This window comes from Myripristis murdjan, chromosome 19, assembly GCF_902150065.1.
Source record: "Myripristis murdjan chromosome 19, fMyrMur1.1, whole genome shotgun sequence".
NCBI classification, from domain to species: Eukaryota; Metazoa; Chordata; class Actinopteri; order Holocentriformes; family Holocentridae; genus Myripristis; species Myripristis murdjan.
Genome location: NC_043998.1, coordinates 2,403,833 through 2,423,291, shown reverse-complemented (window position 1 = coordinate 2,423,291; position 19,459 = coordinate 2,403,833). Strand labels below are relative to the sequence as shown.

The 19,459-nt window shown below is 44.7% G+C and overlaps 1 protein-coding gene across 1 annotated transcript in view; it reads right to left on the bottom strand.

Moving 5' to 3' along the window:
* nrxn1a (neurexin 1a) overlaps nucleotides 1-19,459 on the bottom strand; it is a 52,448-nt gene that overhangs the window by 17,402 nt on the left and 15,587 nt on the right. The window contains exons 5-14 of the mRNA XM_030077924.1: nucleotides 16,141-16,442; nucleotides 15,232-15,255; nucleotides 13,018-13,179; nucleotides 10,968-11,039; nucleotides 10,387-10,611; nucleotides 9,649-9,796; nucleotides 8,796-8,926; nucleotides 7,304-7,556; nucleotides 3,726-3,929; nucleotides 2,418-2,444 (exon numbers count right to left, since the gene is read on the bottom strand). Coding sequence (XP_029933784.1) covers nucleotides 2,418-2,444; nucleotides 3,726-3,929; nucleotides 7,304-7,556; nucleotides 8,796-8,926; nucleotides 9,649-9,796; nucleotides 10,387-10,611; nucleotides 10,968-11,039; nucleotides 13,018-13,179; nucleotides 15,232-15,255; nucleotides 16,141-16,442 — 1,548 coding nt within the window. The remainder of the gene's footprint in view (nucleotides 1-2,417; nucleotides 2,445-3,725; nucleotides 3,930-7,303; nucleotides 7,557-8,795; nucleotides 8,927-9,648; nucleotides 9,797-10,386; nucleotides 10,612-10,967; nucleotides 11,040-13,017; nucleotides 13,180-15,231; nucleotides 15,256-16,140; nucleotides 16,443-19,459) is intronic.

Below are 19,459 nucleotides of genomic sequence, written 5' to 3'. Positions count from 1 at the left end.
ATGAGCATCTCATCCTGTTACCATGGATCACTGCCTGGCACTGAGTGAAGGAGAGAATATGTGTTTGTATGTGTGTGTGCGAGTGTGTGTGTGTGTGAGCAAGTGAGTGTGAGTGTGAGTTTTTGTGTATATAACCGAACATTGAAAGGGTGAACTGGCTGATGTGAGAATGAGGCAGTGATCCGTGTCAACCTGGGAACAGGCATAAGAGCACACACACACACACACACACACACACACACACACACACGCACATGGGGTCAGTGCTAATAGTGTAGTGAGTGGTGTGGTGAGCTACTAGTGCTCAGTGTTACTGAGGCATTCGATATACAGTGCACCTCTGCAGCGCTATACCAAAAGACAACAAGGTGAGATAATTCAAACAGAAAGACAAGAGGGACCATTCACTGCAATAGAAATACAATTCAAATCAAATGACAAAAGCTGGAGATTATAAGAGTGAGATAATGAAAACAAAACGACAAAAAGCTTTTCATATTTCATTAGCTCCAAATAACAAATGGCTTTTCTGCCGGATAAGCCTCAAATCTCTCCCACGCTGGGGCTTTTATTTGACTGCTGACTGGACTATTTCAGTGGCGCCTGGCTTTTAAATACATTTTTTTTCTTTCCCGCTTGAATATCAGATGTATAATTTATTGTATGCACACGGTGTGCCAGAAAAGTGGCTGCCTACTGAAATGTTCATTGAGACAACCAGTCTAAAATTGGCCGACAGACGTGCGGGATAGCAACAGAGCTGTACGGCTAGTTGGGTTTCTATGGCAACCGCAGTCGTCCATTTCACCACCTCTTTGCCGTCACAGAGCATTTCTGCCTCCCTCTCTCTCTCTCTCTAGTCATGAGAGAGAGAGAAACTCCACGTGAGGGAATTAAACTTCATCAGGGATTCAGCTCCACGCGTGACAACATGAGCAGATACACTCACACTCTCACACAGGAAAACACACACACACACACACACACACACATAGACACACAGATGGGCAATGAAAAAGACAGAAGAATGCCCAAGCACGTATCAGCTCACTCACTTACTCAGTCACACATACGGTCACACAAACACAGACACACACGCATACACTAAACACATGGAATGAAACACTATGAAACTCCCACATGTACCGCTTAGAAAGAAACAACAGGTAAACAAAGAAAGCCACCAGACAGACGTTGGGATGAAGGTGCAACAGAGGGAAACAGAGGGATAACGCATCTTTTGTCTCCGCCGTGAAGGAGAAGTAATTAACCAGCAGCCCTAAGTAGCATTCATCCAGCATCTAGCACTCTCTCCCTCACTCTCTTTCTCCCTCTCTCTCGCTCGTTCGCCCACTCTTCCCAACATCCCGAGCTTTTCCCTCCTGAACACCTCACACTCAGCTCCTAACTGGCTCTGGTTCGTGCTCCATCACTTATTCCTCTGTCCTCTCTCTCTCTCTCTCTCTCTCTCTCTCTCTCTCTCTCTCTCTCTCACTCGGGTACCTCTGCTTCTCCTTCCTCTCCTTCCTTCCTCCCTCTCTCCCTCCCCCTCCCTTCCTCCTATTTCTCCTCGCTAAAATGGCCGACCTGGAAAACCCTGGCCCTCAGCAAAAATCTCACCACTCCTGTGGAGTAGCTGAACAGGCAGACACACACACCCATATGTGCACGCACGCATGCACACACACACACACACACACACACACACACACGCACACACACAAAGACACCTGTGCATATGTCCGTAATTATATACACGAACACTGCAAAAATCTCCATGTTAACAGGTGATTTATTCTCACATTCAGTTTTAAAATGTTTTTTTTTTCTCAAAACAAGTGAAAAAAGCTGCCAGTGGGATGAGATAATCCCACTTGTTTCCAACGTTAATCATTGATTCCAGAACTTCCTTGAATCAAATGTCATATTCTTGATCCTAGTGGGCTGATCTGCCTTATCGTGCTTTGTTTCAGCATATTTATATTTGTTTGTGGAAAAAAAAACATTCTGAAACAAGTTAAACTGCATTGGGAACAAGTGGGATTATCTCATCCCACTGGCAGATTCTTTCTGTTATTTTAAATACAATGAGATTTTAGCACTTAATATGAGACTGAATAACTTCTAAGATGGAAAATTGTTTTTTTTGCAGTATATGCACACATACAAATATATTTTAAATGAAGAAAACAGATGGAGAAAGAGCATTATATGGACTGACAGATATACAAACACAGAAACGGACTGATGGAAAGAGACACAGACACTGCTGACACACCAACACACCCACACACATACAAACACACATACACACACACGCACGCACGCAAGCACACACACACACACACACACACACACACACACACACAGAGTTTAGTGAAGGGGAGGGGGGTTAGGTGAGATGGAGGGTCACTTACTGGCTGTACAGTTTATCCTGATACAGTCTGGAGGGAGAGCAGAGCAGAGGGTTAATGCTGCACACACACACACACTCCACGCCCTGGGGACGCACACATCAACACACCCTGCGCTCATATAAATGCGCACACACTCCACTGAGAAGACACACACTCTCCTTTGCTCCTTTGTCACAGCACCTCAAACCGGACTTCCTAACAACAGTGAGTAATAAAAATAAACGAGTGACACCTTGGTGTCAGCCAATAAAGAGTACAGACCATGAAATCTGAAGCCTGATTGGTGGATTTTGAATGCAGCTGATATACTGGTTAAGGAGAGTGGTGGGTCTCAGCAGCAGCAGTGTGGACGCTGGCTGCTCTAGCCTGAGCGACAGTCTCAGTCACCAATCAAAAGCATCAGGAGACTGAGATGGGCGTGTGTGTCAGACGTCTGTCTCATGACATCTAACACATCCCATAATTTAGTCGCCCATGCAGAGTGCCAAACTCCGCAAAGGGAGGCTCTCAGCAGGCCGGGGGGGGTCAGAAAAGTCAGCCCCGTTTTTTACCCATGATGCCTTGGTGTGTCATGTGGCGTCAACCACAGTAAAGACGTGGCTGCAGACAACCAGAGACCGAAAAATGCACCCCTGAGTGACTCCGTGTGTGTGTGAGTGTGTTTGTGAGATTATGTGTGTGATTACACTAGACTGAGGTTGGAAATGTGCACATTTGAAGTGAGAAAGGGAGGCATAAGAGAAAAAAGAGATGTGTGTGTGTGTGTGTGCAGTGTGAGTGCTGGTGTGGGTGTTAAAGGCATTAGGGATGCACAGGTCATCTGGGAGTGAGCAGAGAATGCAGCCTGAGGCTTGACCCTCTGTTCAACACAAAACAAGACAATGGCAATAATCTTCAATTGTGTGTGTGTGTGTGTGTGTGTGTGTGTGTGTGTGTGTGTGTTGTATGTTGGTTGGAAGATAAGCTGGATAATTACATTATCCTGGTCAATATCAATGCTAAAAGGGCTTGCTTGCTTGTGAAACCTGTTACTTGAACATATCCAGTGTAACCAGTTCAGAAGGACCTCCATTATCTATCCAAGAGTGTACATTTATTTTCTAGGGACAATATATTATTAATCAACATTTAATGACGTTTCTGTAACTGTGCCAGAATTAGCCAAGAGGCCAGTTTCAGCTCTGGTCCCCTGACAGGTAATTAAACCATGTTTGAGAATGTACGTGGGTGTTCATGTTCATGTTCAAGTTTGTGTGAGTGAGTGGTGTGTATGTGTGTGTGTGTGTGTGTGTGTGTGTGTGTGTCTACCTAGGTTGACAGTGAGTCGGACGCGGCCCCCGTCCAGCTCCAGACGAAGGGTGTCTGCAGAGTTTCGAGATGTGGTTGCCATGAGAACGCCGTAGGCCCGCTGGGAGCGAAACCGTAGCGACACGTCCTCCGCCTCTGTGTGCATCGCCACGGGCAGCTGCACCTTCATAAACTTACTGCCATCGTACGACAGGATGGTAGCATCTATACGAGATGGCGAGAGAGACGCACAGAGACAGTCAGAGAGAGAGAGAGAGAGATGATGATCGAGACAGCGGTGAAGACAGGCAACAAGGAGGAGACACGAGTGATAGTGAGGGAGCGAGAGGTGGGTAGAAAGAGATACACGGCAACAGAAATAGAAAGAAGAGATGACTGACAGGTAGAAAAGAGAGGGGGTGGGACGAGACGAAGGCAATTTTGACGTTGAATGAATGGAATTTAAACATGACAAAGTGCAGCGCCGAGTGGCTCCCCTGTTCCCCGCCACATAATGTTGAGTCTCAATCCCTGCATCCAATTCCCACTAAATTACCCCATCTCTCTCTTGCTCATTCATCACTCCTTCTGTCTTACAAAAGAATATGTAAAAAAAAAAAAAAAAAAAAAAAAAAAAACACTGCTGGCTGGCCGGCTGGCCCCACTATCTGGTTAAATCAGCATGCACGACAGCGAGTGTGTTAGCCACTGTCGCTGACATCCCAGACCCTGGAGTCATAATGTAACAAGCTCAGGTGATCCCACTTTAATGTCTTTTGCATAGCCATTTGCATATTCATAATCTTCTTTCCCTGCTACCTGCTGGGGCCAATCCCCGACCACTAAACTGTTTACCTCCAAGGACCCTGTTTTTTATTGGCCAATTACATACACAGCTAAACACACTCTCCCTGTCTCTGCGTCTCTATCTCTCCCTCCCTCCCCTGCCTCTTCTTCTTCTATCGCTCTCCCCCTCTCTCTCTATCCCTCCTTTGCTCTCTCTGTCTCTCTCTCTCTCTCTTTCTCTCTGTCTCTCTCCCTCTCTCTCTCTCTCTCGCTCTCCCTGTTTCCGTGGGAGACGGTTGGAGCCGAGGCGAAAACAAGAGAACAGGAAGAGAGGGAGGCCTCATGAATACTGATGAGCTGAGAAAGAGAGAGATAGTGTGTGTGTGTATGTGTGTGAGTGTGTGCGTGCTTGCGTGTCAGAATAAGTGAGTGAATTTAAGTGTGAACAGAGGAGGGTTCAGTAAAGTGAGAGCGAGGGGAGGGAAAAAATAGGGACCGAGGGAGATAGACACAGAGAGAGAGAGAGGAAGAGGAAGAGGGAGAGCAAAAAAGAGAGACAGAGAGAGGGAGAGAGAGAGGGAGAGAGAGAGAGAGAGAGAGACAGAGAAGTAAGGGAAGAAAAAAGGGAGAAAAGCTCTTGGCTAAAATGCAAATGAATCCTCATTAACTTGAGGAAAAAGGAGGTGGTTGGCCTGTTATATCACAGATAACATAACTAACATCCACACATACACATACACCCACCCACACACAGTCACACACACACACACACACACACATACACATACACACACACACACACACACACACACACACACACACACGTGCATGCATCTCCGATAAGGGAGACAGCTGACTAAATTTTCTTCGCCACAGCACCTGACTCACTACCAGGCAAACAGACGAAGGGAGGGTTAGAGAGGAACGAAACGGGTGAGCTTGGAAAAAAAAATATTAATAACAGCGTGAATAGCAGCTAGCAAATAGGAGATAGGTGGAGAGAGCTGGAATGTGTTAAGAAATGTGCAAACGTGTCCTTGGAAATGTGTCTGTGACTACGCTTTATATGATAAAAACTCATCTTGGAGCTGGAGCCATGGTCAGCCATCTTTGTTCATTAAAGAAGATAGAGGGGGGAACAAAGGAGAGGGAGAATGAGGAAGAGAAAAAAAAAGAGGAGGGAGAAACCGCAGGTAGAAGGCGTAAACATGGCCAATCACTCTCTCCATCTGCTTCTCCATCTGTGCTTCCTTTAATCCACTGAACCACCAGTTAGTGACCCCTCGATGCACACAGAGAGAGGGATGAAGAGAAGGAGGGAGATGTAGAGAGGGAGACAGACACAGAGAGAGAGAGAGAGAGAGAGATTGGGAGAAAGAGAGAGAAAGCGAGAGAGAGAGAGGGAAGGAGGGGAAGGGATGGAGTGCCACCCTGTGACAAACATACACTGCGGATGTCTGTCCTGCCTTTGAAAGAAAACATTTTGCATATCTGCTGTTAGATGATAGTACAATCATCATTTGAGACGCGTCAGCCACTGTGGCACAAACAACATCTCTTCTCCTCTCCTTGTCTGACTCCATCTCGCACCATTTCGCTTCTTTTAACAGCGCTGTATCACTTTTTCCACCAATCCGCCCTGCTTTGCATTTCTCAGCCTGAATTTCTCTCTCTCTCTCTCTCTCTCTCGCTCTCTCTCTTTTTCTTTCTGTCTCTGTGTCAGCTCCTCCACTCCCTTCTTCCATTCCTCCTCATCCTCTAACCTGCTGTCACATGGCAGTTCCAGCCTAGCGGTCCCACCCTCCTCTGTCACAGCTCCTGCTCCCTCTTTTCTCCATGCTTCCCTTCCCATCGACTTCCAATATCTACATCCACCCAAGTCCCATGCTTCTGTCTCCACCTCGGCTTCGTCCCACCTCCTCGCTGTCACCTCTGTCCCTTCTCCTCCCTCTGTGCCTGTCATCTCCCCTCTCTCACTTCCAGATAATGAAGTTCAGGAATAAAAAAAAATAATAAAAAATAAAAATAACAATAAATAAATAAATAAATAAATACAGCCTTGTGTACAAAGCAGATGCACTGCTGCGTTTCTTTGGAGAAAACATTCAGTGGTTTCCTCTCCACCTACCTCCTATCCTCTTTTCATTCTCACCTTCCCATTCACCTCCGTCCCCAAGGACGTCGTGGGGAGTAAACCCACCGAAGCTCTGTTTACCCTCGTTTTTATTTGCGGAACAGAGTTTACCCAGCGTTTTAGTCTGACATAAATCTTTACAAGGAAAATTCACAGTGTATCATAATAAGTACTATGAGACTAATGTAAGTTACACAAGATAAGGACATTGTAAGACAGAAATTAAAGCAAAATTTTACCTGCCCTGTATCAGTTAGGGCTGGGGGCTATACGGACATAATCAAATAAAATGATATCTTTATTTTGATGTAAATATTGTGTTAATATTGCAGGGATGCCTATTGGTGCTGTCAAGAGATATTTAAAGACAAATGATTTTTGATAACAAATTATTAGTAGTGTGATAAGACAACACTTAACATGATATTTCAATATCTCAAATGCCAATGATATAATCTCATATTACATATTACATGATCAATGTAATATCAGTATATCACCCAGTTCTGATACCAATGATTCACTGACTACAAAGTGGTATTATTACTACAGCATTTTTATTTTACAACACTATTTTGCATTATGAAATATTGCTTTTCCACTAGATGTTGATGATGGTGGTTCTTTCTTCTTCTTAGCCAGCTTACTCGTTTCTACCGTGAAAATAATTGCTTCTCACCTCTCTCACAGGACCGTCCCAGGTAGCCTGTCCCGGAGCAGTCACAAACGTAGCGATTCCAGCCCTCCCTGCAGGTGCCGCTGTGCTGGCAGGGGTTGGACAGGCACTGTTTGGGCGCCTCCCTGGAGCACGACGGCTTCACCCCCACCGCCCGCTGAGCCTCGGCCAGCCGACGGATGTCTTTACTCTGGCCGTCCACAAACAGGTCTCTGATGCAGCCCACATAGCCATAGTTGAGCAGAGCGGTCCACACCTGAGGACGGGCGGGAGGAGTTTCACTACAGGCAGAGTGATTACTCATTGCAGATCCTTCATGGTCAATATAACGTGTGAGTTTGTTTCTTTGTGACGCAGTCAGCTACTAAAACTACAAACTATTTATTTTCTATAAAAAGAGGAATTGCATTGTTCAACGTTGACTATTAATTGTCAAGGTTTCATAAATTACATGTTACACATACCCATTCAACATTAAGTATATCTATTAACAACAGAAAAATTGTGGTTCTATAATTTTTTAATCATTTTTTTTCTTTTGGACTTCTTTCTGTGACAACCTCAAGAGTATTTATTCATTGGCTGTTGAGGTGTGGGTGTTATAAACACAATCTACATTTCTTTCTTCGTATTTTTTGTTAACATTACAGTATTTTTGCAGTTGTGTAATTTTGTATTATATGGCACTGCAGATGTGATCATTTTTGTCTAAGTAGCTATATTGATTCACTGTTCTTCAGCTGAAGTGATTGAAAATTTCAAGTATGATCATCAACAGTGGGAAAATGCATACACCAATACATTTACTCAGTTTTATTTAGTTAAGCTTAGCCTATTTTCACAATGGTAAACCATAGAAGTGAAGATGTGCAAAGAAAGACAAAATACAATGCTAAAAAAATACATTTTACGCTGGCTTGTCAAATCTCACCTCAAAATAAACACACGAAACAAAGAAAAAAAACAAAGCAAGAACATCTGGATGACAAGTAAATAAACTTCTGAGGTGGACAACATCTAAAAGAAAACAACGTGGTAGAAGTGTAAAAATCTTGCAACAGGAAATTGGATAAATGGAAGAGAATCTGTTAATATATGCTAATAATTATTAGTTACATAGATAACAAGAATTTAAGACTCCAATTTATGGGTCTAATTTCAAATGTTTAAAAACCTAAATGATTTCATCCTCTAAAATGTGACTATTTTATGAATAAGGGGCTCAAGATTGCTAATAACACCAGCAACATGCCAGCACACTTTCACACCAGCAATCTTTTAGTCATGGAAGGCATCATGTTTTTCAAATGGTGACACAAAGCCCATTAATTCAGACCAAACACACATTCAAACTTTCCATGCAGTGCTTTCCCACTGTGAACACAGGACAGGAACTTTTACTGAGATAACTGAGCAAACCCATTACGATGTATAATAGATAAAGACAAATACAGTGTCGACACACACACACACACACACACACACACACACACACCTCGGTAGGGAAGATGAGTCCAGCGCGGTCCTCAGGTAGTCCACCGAGGTACAGCGTGTCATCCAGGTCCAGGATCTCGCTGTCTCCCGGAGCCGTGTACGCCGTTCGCACGCTGTTCACCGAGATCGTTCCTGAACGCATCACAAGAGGACGTCGATGCTTAACAACTTTGGCAATACTTCACAATAATCATTGTCATCATCATCATCATCATCCCCCCCACCATCACCATCATTCCTGTTCTTATTAATCATCCACATCCTCCTTCTCCTCCTCCACATCTTCACCACTCATCACTGCCATTATCATAACCGATGAAAATACAGTTACACACACGTGGCCTACACACTAGCTAGCATTTTCCATTCCAGGCTAGTTTAAAGGTGCCGTTTGCATCATATACAAGATTGTGGGAAATATGCTTTACTGCAAAACGAGAGATGGCTTTACAGCATAAAACAAGAGGAAGACATCATTCTGCAAGCGAAAACACAGCTAAAGGTTTCAGAGTTTCTTGTAAAGGCAGATTGTGGAACAAGCAGAAGGCGAGTTGAAAAATCACTTGGAAGGTGTTTATGCTCGTCAGTAAATTAAAACAGAAAACAAGTGCCACGCGGTGAAGTGGGAACACCGTGGTCATAACTTTAAGAAACACTAGCAATAACAATCCGACTATCTTAATATAGTAGCTGCCAATCATCTTAATATTAATAATAACGATAATAACTTTATTTATACAGCCCTTTTCAATACTACTACACTTCTAAAGTATGGCAGCCTGACTCCAAAATCTAATCTCCCTTAGTTTTCATCCCTGACTCTGGGTTTAAAATGAACTCAGCTACGAGTGTACCTGAGCGCCCGTCCCTCTGGAAGTCCACGTGGTACCACTCCCCGTCGTTGACCTTCCTGTCGATGGCCTTGGTCTTGGTGGTTCCTGAGCCCATGTCTAACAACAAGTACAGGTGACCGTCCAGCATCTCAATGGCAAAGAAATCCACCTGCAAGTCAAACAGACAAGACAACGCATCAGCAAAAGGGATGGTCGCTGATAGCAAGCAATAACAATAAAGACCTTATGTTTCCACTTGCAGCAAGATCCAGATGACACTATCACAAATAACAACAACACCTAATGGCAGACATCTGCAAATTGTGTTTCCATCCAACTGTGAAGTGAACGTTAAGTGCTCAAAAAACAAAAATGCAAATTATTTGCATTGCCATCAGTCAGTCTTTCAAGAGTTGATTAGTATTGGGCAAGTTATTATCGTTCTTTTGTGTTAGATAATGTCAGGCATATTTCATGCTGCCTGAAAACAAAAACAAAGAAATGCACTTGACAATGATCTAATGCACCGACTAATGACCGCACAACCATGACAGGCACGCAGCATGTGATTTATTTCTTGACAAAAAAACCTTTTGCATGTCAATCAAGTGTAAAAACTTTCAAATTCGTTACATCACAACTCGCATAAACATTCCTGGATGGAAACCTTGTTATTGTCTCAGTGGATTTTCATTTGGTTTTGCATTAGCGCACGTAAGGCCATATTTTTTGGAGGTAAAAATTTGCCTTCACGCTCACCTTGACGGTAGGCGGTGTGCGGGGGTCCTTGCGTTGCTGTTGTCTGGGTTTTCCGTGGCTGAAGAGCATCAGTCCGTTGGGCTCCGTAGTCCTGAAGTCAAAGGAGATGGATCCTGCCTTCTTTGCCGTCCACTTACTCAGTGCCACGAAGGATTCTGGCGTGTCAAAGGTTACGGGGTCGAGGGTGGCCACGCTCTCGCACTTAAAGGCCACCACGCCACTCACCTGGCACATAGTGAAGAAATAAAAAGGGCGGTAGCATTTGTAAACACTGGCTTATTATACTGATGTTCAGTCAATACTGTGAGCCAAAATCGCTCCAATAATGAACAAGTCCATTGTAATCTTGGACTATAATAAAGCTTGTGGCTCTTACCTGTGAAATGACTGAAAGTCAATAGCTTTTGGCTACCTCTCAAAAATATAATCCTGTTTACCGTTTGTTGATTTTCTAAAGAATCGCTATGACATAGCTCTCATGGGGGCTGACAGGAAGATGTGATACAATAAGATGACGGTGGATAAGGGGATAGTGTGTTGTCTGATTTGGCGTTGCACATACTGATGAAAATGCATCTTACCTTCATCTTTGGGTCTCCCTGCTTGGCTAGCCGAGACAGTTCCAACCGTACATCATTGTTCTTGTACACCACCTTCAGGGGCAAGGATTCAGGACCGAGGAAAAAAGAATAAAGCATAAATTCATCTCTGTTGTCAATAAAAAGTAGTTTTTTCTTCACTTTTGTTCAATAGATGTACCATCCTTAGTTTACTTTCAAAGACTCTAGCCTGGCCCAGAACTGGGGTATCATGGGACAAAATCACTACAATGCTGTACTGTTTTTTTTTATAAAAGAGGTTTTTCTTTATGAGACCATCTGTTCATTATGCCAGATATTAATTTTTCACATCAGCAGGGATAAGGTAAACAGATAAACAGAAAAGAAGCCTTTGATTAACCTTTTTCAAAGGTTACAATAGAAAAGAGTGTTGAGATGAAGAGAGACAAACCACTTCAAGTATGACCAGACATCCATTCATCTTTCAACCCAAGACACTTTTTTTTTTCCAAGAGTTCAAGTGTTTTGGCATTTTGTTACAAAAGCGACTACCCAAAGACCAGCTACTACTCAAGACCTGTCTCTTGATAACTCACATTTGTCCCTGCCACTTGCCCAATTGCTTTTACTCTTTTTTTTCCCTTTTCTCCGTCTTCGTCTTTCACTGACACAGTCCTCTCTCTGACCAAGCGGAGTGTGTGTGTGGAGAGTGTGCTTGTGCTGAGCATTTTGATGTTGAGAGAAAAGAGCACACACAGGCTCTGCTTTATTACTCCAGACCTCTTCCTTTGACCCGTGCACAACTCAGCAACACACATACGTCTCAACCTCTCCTCACATCCGATTTTTGCCTCCATTTTTTAAATTCTGTATGTGTGTGAGTGCATTTTGGTGTCTGAGGCGAAAGGTAATGTGGGTGCTCCTTGAATATTCATGCACTGTAAGTTGGTGAAAATGCGTTTGTGTGTGAGCGTGTTTGTGTGTGGGAGTGTGCCCGCGCGCATCAAGTGCACGTTATTGTTAAAGCCATGATTGCTCATGCGCATGATTTGCTGCATACATCTTAATTTGCTCACACGGATTATCATATCATCGTATTAAATATGTAAATGTGCCAGTGGAGGGTTCACTTTGACAGCGGCAGCCTCGTTTAAACACCATCAGTCTTAATGAAGCAACACAGAGCGCATTCACCACTGATACAGATAGCTCTCTGTTTGGCACATCATCTGTCGGCTTGTTTGGTTATTTGTTTATGTCTCTGTGTGTGTCTGTGTGAATGAAAGAGAAACAGAGGCAGGGTGTGTATATTATTGGGTGTGAGGGTATATTTGGGAGTTTTCTTTGTGTTTATGTGTCAATTGCTGTGCATACACACAAGTATGTGTTTTGTTTTGTTTTTTATCTCATTCTGCATATGTGCACTGCATGTGTCTGTGTTTGTGAGTATGTCTGCATGTGCATGTGTGCCTGTATGTATGTGTGTGTGCAGGTGCATGTGCACTTCAAGATATTGTTTCAATATGTGTGTATGTCTTTGTGGGAATGTTTGTGTGTCTCTGTTTGCACATATGCATGTATTTGTGCATGTATGTGTGGGTGTATGTGTGTGTGTTTGTTGTTGTTGCAGTGTTGTGGCCCATTTCAAGCAGAGCGGATGGATGGAGCGTCTCCATGGCGTAGCTAATTAGCATGTTAGTGCTTAGCGCTGCGTCTACTCCCTCAACGACACTCATCACTGATTCTCTCTGATGCTGGGGAGGGTGTGTGTCTGGGACTGTTTGTGTGAGTCTGCCAAATGGAAGCATTGCTGTTCATGCGCCTTATAAGATAATGTGTGTGCATAACATTTGTGTGTGTGTGCATGACAGAGTGGGAGAAATAGACTGAGAGAGAGAGGAAAAGACAGCAGAAAAGAGAGAAAGTGAAAGCAGAAGAGAAAGCATGGTGTTTATTTAAGTATGAGAGTGCACAGATACCCCTGCGGGATGGAAACACTTCAAATGTGTTTTTGTGTGTGTGTGCGTGTGTGTGTGTGTGCATGCATATATACATCATGCATGCATCCCACCTCTTTGAGGCAGCCCATGAAGTTATTGCTGACTGGAGAGCCAGGCAGGTCGGCAGTGCTGGGGCTCCCTCCCACGTAGAAGAAGTCATCGGAGCCCAGCATGGTGTAGTCCTCCTGGGTGTAGCCCGTGGTGGTCAGGATGCCGTCCACAGAGATGGTCACCTACACAACAAAGCACAGGGAAAGGACACGCTATATACTCACACCAAAGGCAGCGCTAAGCGCTAGCTAGGCGCTGACCGGCCGAATTAGCCCCCGTTACTCTGGCAGCCACTGTGTATGCATTCTGGTGGGGAAATGGTCTGATTGGGTTTGGGAATTGGTCAGTTGTGCTGTTGGGAATTTGATTTGATGTGGTTGGATTAGTGCTAACTATGCGGTTTAATTGGGTAGTGCTGCCTCTAGCCTCTGCTGCTACCACTGGCATTAAAAAGATAGTTATATACTGCTAAATGCCAGCTGCCAGATTTAAAACGGCCTCAGTCCGCCTACAGTTAGTGATAGTGCTATACTCTGTAGCCCCATCTACCACACACTTGAACTGGAATCAGACAATATGGTCTGGCTGCTCTGGCCTGTCTGGCAGCGGTGAGCCTATTGTACAGCAAGACCACTCGAGTCTGTGTGTGATGGATAACCATTTACCGCTAGCCAAATCTTATCTTCAATCCCAGAACTGGTGGACTGTTAGTGTTCACACCAAGTCCGCCACTTCAAAGCCATCCCATTATTTTGTGACTGCACATGATAGTGCTGGCCCCTCAGAACTGAGGGGGCCAACCCAATTTGGGCAGGGCTGCACTGACAGACTAGCCCTGTCGACGATGAGCTCACTGATTTAATCTTTACATTTAAGCTTTTCCTTCTTTTTTATCTTTGAGGCAGACTATAAGCTGTTTTATCTTTCAGGCAGACTATGAGCTATTTAATTCACTTCATAATATCGGTAGCCTACTAACTACAACTTTACTCGCTTCACTTTTGCCAAGAGTGACAGTGGTGCTGGTGGTCTTATCTTTCAGCCAGCCCACTCTATAATGAAGAGCAGTTAGCTAGCGTTGGTAGCCAGCCCTGTCTCCAAAATGGATATCACACTTAAGTCAGCTAGTAGCACAATATCACTCTGACTGGACTGCCTAGAGAAAATCCACAGTACTCTGTAATATTTAGCCATGTTAAATGGCCAATAGTGGCTGTCCCACTACAGGACATTCCCTTAGATTATCACTGCTAAGCAAAACTTGCTCAGCCAGGCAGGTGTTAGTAATACCTCCACAGGCTTGTTAGTAGTGTACAACGCATTACAGTTAATTGTTAGTACTAGTTGCTAGTTAGTAGTTGTTAGTAATGGCACTGCTGGCAGCCGCAGTAGTGTTAATTGTCTCAGGCCAAGCTGTGTTAGGTAATTGAGTCGTGCCGAGGTTAGGGTTAATGAATTCAATGCTGTTAGTAGTTGTGATGATGCTGGTGTGTTTGGTATTAGGGTGAGGTGTGATGATGGTGTTAGTTAGTTTGTGGTCTGGGGCTTGTTAGATCAGCGAGTCTGAATGAGGTGATACACAGACAAACACACACATATATTGATGTACACACGCACGCACAGGTGTTAGATGGATTAGCATTACGACTCATTCCACACACACACGCACACACATAAATACATAAACATGCAGCCTGTTCCTCTTTCTGCATGCAGCCACTGGCACAGAGGAGACAGTATTTAAATAAACGACAACATTAACAGAGGACAGGATGAAACTCGGCTCAGAGGCACCATGGAGAACATGCAGTGGCAGAGTGGAGGACAAGAGATCGAAAAAGAAAAGGAAAAAAAAGAGGGAGGAGGAGGAACCTCTCTATCCATTTAACGTACCAGTCAGAGAGGGGAGAGGGGTTTCTGGGTCACGCCATGCAGGGAGGGGGCTCGCCAATTGCGTGCAGGTGAGGGATGAGCCAATCAGTACACGCCTACATGTCAATCACAGAGTGATGGGGTGAACGGCAAAAAGAAAGAGGGGCTAAAGAAAAAAGTGGTTGGCAAGGAAGGTGGTCGGGGACTTTTTAAGCATAAAAGATTACCAACCGCATTTATCCTTTTTTTTTTTTTTTCTTTTTTAGTTTTGATGTCTATGGCTCAAAAGGAAATAGACACGGGGCAAACCCAAACTAAGAAACAATTAGAATGATATCTACCGAACAATGGAGTTTGTTTACCATAGCGTGTCCAATGCCTGAGTGCTTTGTAGGAGAGGGGGAGAAAGGAAAGCAAAAAACTGTGAACAGAACAACTTTTGGAACAAAAAAAAGAAAAGGTAGAAGGCCTCTGGCGAGGTTAGTAGGTTGGTTGGAGTGGTTTTCGCTAGGAGAAGGGCACAGGTTAGGTTAGTAGAATGAATCATTCCATGGATGGTGGTTAGTTTCACTAGCAGGTTAGTAAAGTTAGTAGTCAAGTTAGTAGTACAGACAGGCAAACAGGAGAGCACAGGTGGACACCAGCACCTGAGTGCCAGTCCTCCTCAATGTTCTCTCTTTCTCTCGCCCGATCTCTCTCTCACACACAAACACACACGCACGCACACATACACATACAATTGGAGAAGCACTCACCTAAAGCTGAAAGCAGTGTTGGTCTGGTGGTTAACCCACTGTAAACTAAGACCTAAACCTCAGATATCTTCTTACACCACAGCCTCATTGCAGTTGGACAACTGACCACTGGCGGGAGCTTCTGGAGTGATTAATTTCCTACTCACAGAGTTAAGTCTTTTCTGCTGTCCGGTTCCCCTCAGACAGCTACAATAGCCTCTGTGGTTCACCATCTGACCATCATACATGCTGTCTCAAATATACAATTAAACCATTTAACAAGCAATTTAAATCCATCCATTCATTCTTCCATCTATCCATCCACCATTCAGCTCTTTGTGTCCCTTCCTATGGTCCTTTCAAGTTCCCATATATCTACTACAAGGATATATGTATCATTGTGGCTCCTCTCATCTCTTCTTCTCTCCTCTCCTCCTTTCCTCTCCTCTCTTCTTCTTTCCTCTATTCTCTCCTTTTTCTCTCTCTCTCTCTACTCTGCAACGTCTCTCCCTCTTCCATCTCATGTTGTCTGGTTACCTGTCTCAGGTTGCGGGTGACCTTGACGTCGTGCCACGCGTTGTCGTTGAACTTGCCGTTGACGGGCTCCACCAGGGCCTCGAACGCCCCGGAGCCCAGGTTGATGACGAGTGACACGGCACCGTTCTTCAGCGCCAAGTTAACGTAGTCGGCCGACTTGCCCGTGTGCAGCATAAGGCCATTGCGCTGCAGTGTCTTGAAGGAGAGCGTGATTTCATCGCTGCTGGACTGGATGGGGCTGGGTGACAGGTCGTAGCAGAAGTACTCCGAGCCCTTGAATGTGGCCACATACTCCTCTCGAGCTGAAGGGGTGGGGAAGGTGGAAGAGGAGGAGGGAATAAGAGGAGGGAACGGGGGAGGGGGTGAGAGAAGAAAAAACGGAGTAGAGGCGTTACATTTTTGCTTTATGTCATTGCAATGATTACTACAGTATTCAGGATGCGCTTCTTCCCACACTGCTCTTCCCAGTATGCTCAAAGATGATAAAATGGTGGATGTTCATCAGAGCCAGCCGAGTAAAACAAAGCGCAGCTGGGCCTGGTTAAATTTGATTTGGATGTGCAGTACAAAACACATTGTGTAAGATGCTGAAAATGTTGTTATTGTCAAGCAAAGCCACACTGATGCCAGCACTTGGAAGAAACATTTCCTTCCATACCTCTAATCGTACCATGGAGTGATGTATAAACAAGCTTTGATCACTCATGTGGGTTGGAGATTAAACGGTGTGGATGTGAGAGAGGCAGTTGTGAATCTGTAGCATTCCAAACTCGTTATGAAACCTGCCATCCTCCCTTTTGAGAGAAAAGCTGCGTTGGCAATCTGAAGTGGTGTGCTCTTGTTTGACAACATGGCTCATTTTGTGACGTTCTTCAAACGCCACAGTGTGTGTATCCTTTTTGTGCGCGAGCGTGTGTACTACAGCGACAGAAGGTTAGAAAGTTTCCGGGTGGATTCTAGCAAGGAAAGCAAAAAACCGATGATGAGGATGGAGAGCAACAGCCTATAAGCATGCCAGCAACAGCAGCCAGGATTGGCCAATTAGAATTCAGAATAGCTGGCCAACAGCCAATAGAAACTTACCGTACCCGCCCTTAGTGACCCCCAAGGACACCAGACCAAGGTTTTGCAATCCATCATCCTTAAGCTCACGCAGTCTTATCTGCACTCACACGCTTACTTGCTTACATACATAAGTGCACTGCCACATACGCAGGCAGGCAAAGAAACAATCACGCACACCTACACACACATCTGCACGCACGAAATGATCATACTATTGTGCTGGCATACACAAGCAGCGGCGACATTATCTGTCTCCTTCACACCCACCCCCCCCCAAGCGTCATTCTTCCCCCGCTCCCGCTGTATTGCTCTCTTCACCATCAGCCCTCTATCTCTCACACCTCCCTCCTGCCCCCCCTCCCTCCCCATGCCGCTACTCCACACATCTTGTTGGCCTCCTTTTCTCTGATTGTGAGTGTAGCCTTCTGCACGGAGCCTCTGGCATAGCCACCATCTTCTAGTTCACGCTAATGAGGAGAACAGAAGGGAATTTAACACACTAGGTCAGGCTGGAGCAAGACAGACACTTGGTAAGGAACCACTGGAGAGGAGGGGAAAAAAGACTGCCACGTAATGAATAGACTGAAGTATAATAGGTTATTAAGGTAGTAAGAAGCAGAGAGAGTGTTGAAACGGAAATCGGCCGCACTTGAGTGAATATAACACAGGGAGAATAATGAGGGGGAAAAAATGAGAATATATCAAAATTCAAAGAGCCGTTGTAATAAATTGTCTCCCTTTGCCTCTGTTGCTTGAAAAACTCAAAGCGTGAATGCCAATATGTAGGCAAGTGAGAAACAACGCGTTGTTTGCCAGCATGTGTGTGAGTTCCCCCTATTGTGTGATTCCTTCCCTCCCAGCATGTTAATTAAGTGCGTGTGCATGCTCCAAAAAAAAAAAAAAAAAAGAAAGAAAGAAATGTGCAACTTTGCGTGTATGTGTCTAAATGTGACTGTGTGTGTGTGTGCGTGTGCGTGTACATGTAAGGGTATATGAGTCTGTGCTTTTTATGTGTGTGCGTGAAATGTGTGCGGGGGTGTGGGTGGGTGCTGGTCTCTGTAAATATTGGTGTATTGCTGTCAGAAAAGCTATTACCAACTCAGGGCCTCAGGCTAGTCTTTACTGAGAGGAGTGAGAGCGAGGAGGAGGAGGGAGACACACACACACACACACACACACACACACAAGGTGCCTGGAACAGCCACGAATGCTAACACAGTCACACACGCACACACAGCTGAAACAGCCAAACACCATCGTGCAGGCACACACAAATACACACTGACACACACAAGCAGATACACAGACAAATGTAGATGAGGTGGCAGAGCGAGGGGGGGAGCCAAGTTGTTCACAATGAGAACACACACAGCCGTCCAGCGGCATTCTAGCGGTAATTTACAGAGGTGCCATTAGGTTTCAGTGCGGCGCTCTGCCATTCTGTTGCTAATTTACAGACATGTCATTAGAACAGACAGGAGCACATAAAGCATCTCTGCATCGATCTGGAGGCTCTGGCCTGCAAACACTCACTCCTCATTCTATTACATCACACACACACACACACACACACACACACACTGCCATATGCGGGCAAATGCATGCACACACACACACACGTCAGACAGGGAGATGCATACTGGGTCACACAAAGAAGGACACACACATATCATGTATGCATGTACGCCCACCCGCATTCAAGTGCACACACACACACACACACACACACACTCATATACTCTCAAGTGGGCAGGGTGGAGTGGATCTGTTGTAGCTCAGATTAATGGAGTGAGTCAGTATTAGCTCAGAGTAAACAGTGAGACAGACACTGACATACACACCACATGTCACACTCCATCCTGTGGAGAGCTCTGTCGATCAAAGCGAGGCAAGAAACAGACAGAGCAGGAGAGAAAATGGACAGAGAGAAAGATGGGAGGGAAAACTCACATGAAGGAGAAGAATAAAAAGACAGGATAGGGGAAGGGAGTAAGGGAAAGGAAAGGAAAGGAAAGGAAAGGAATAGAAGAGGCTGGTTGGCGGTAGGAAAAGGAAGGTTGATAGGGAAGGAAAGGAAAGAAAAGGAAAGAAAAGGAAAGGAAAGGAAAAGAAAGGAAAGGAAAGTGTTGATTGGAGGCAGGAAATAATAAGGCAGGGATTGATTTCAAGATAGGAAAGGAAGGGAAAGAAAAGAAAAGGAAAGCAAAGGAAAGGAAAATGGAAAAAATGACAGCAAGGAGGTAGGTAATACTTT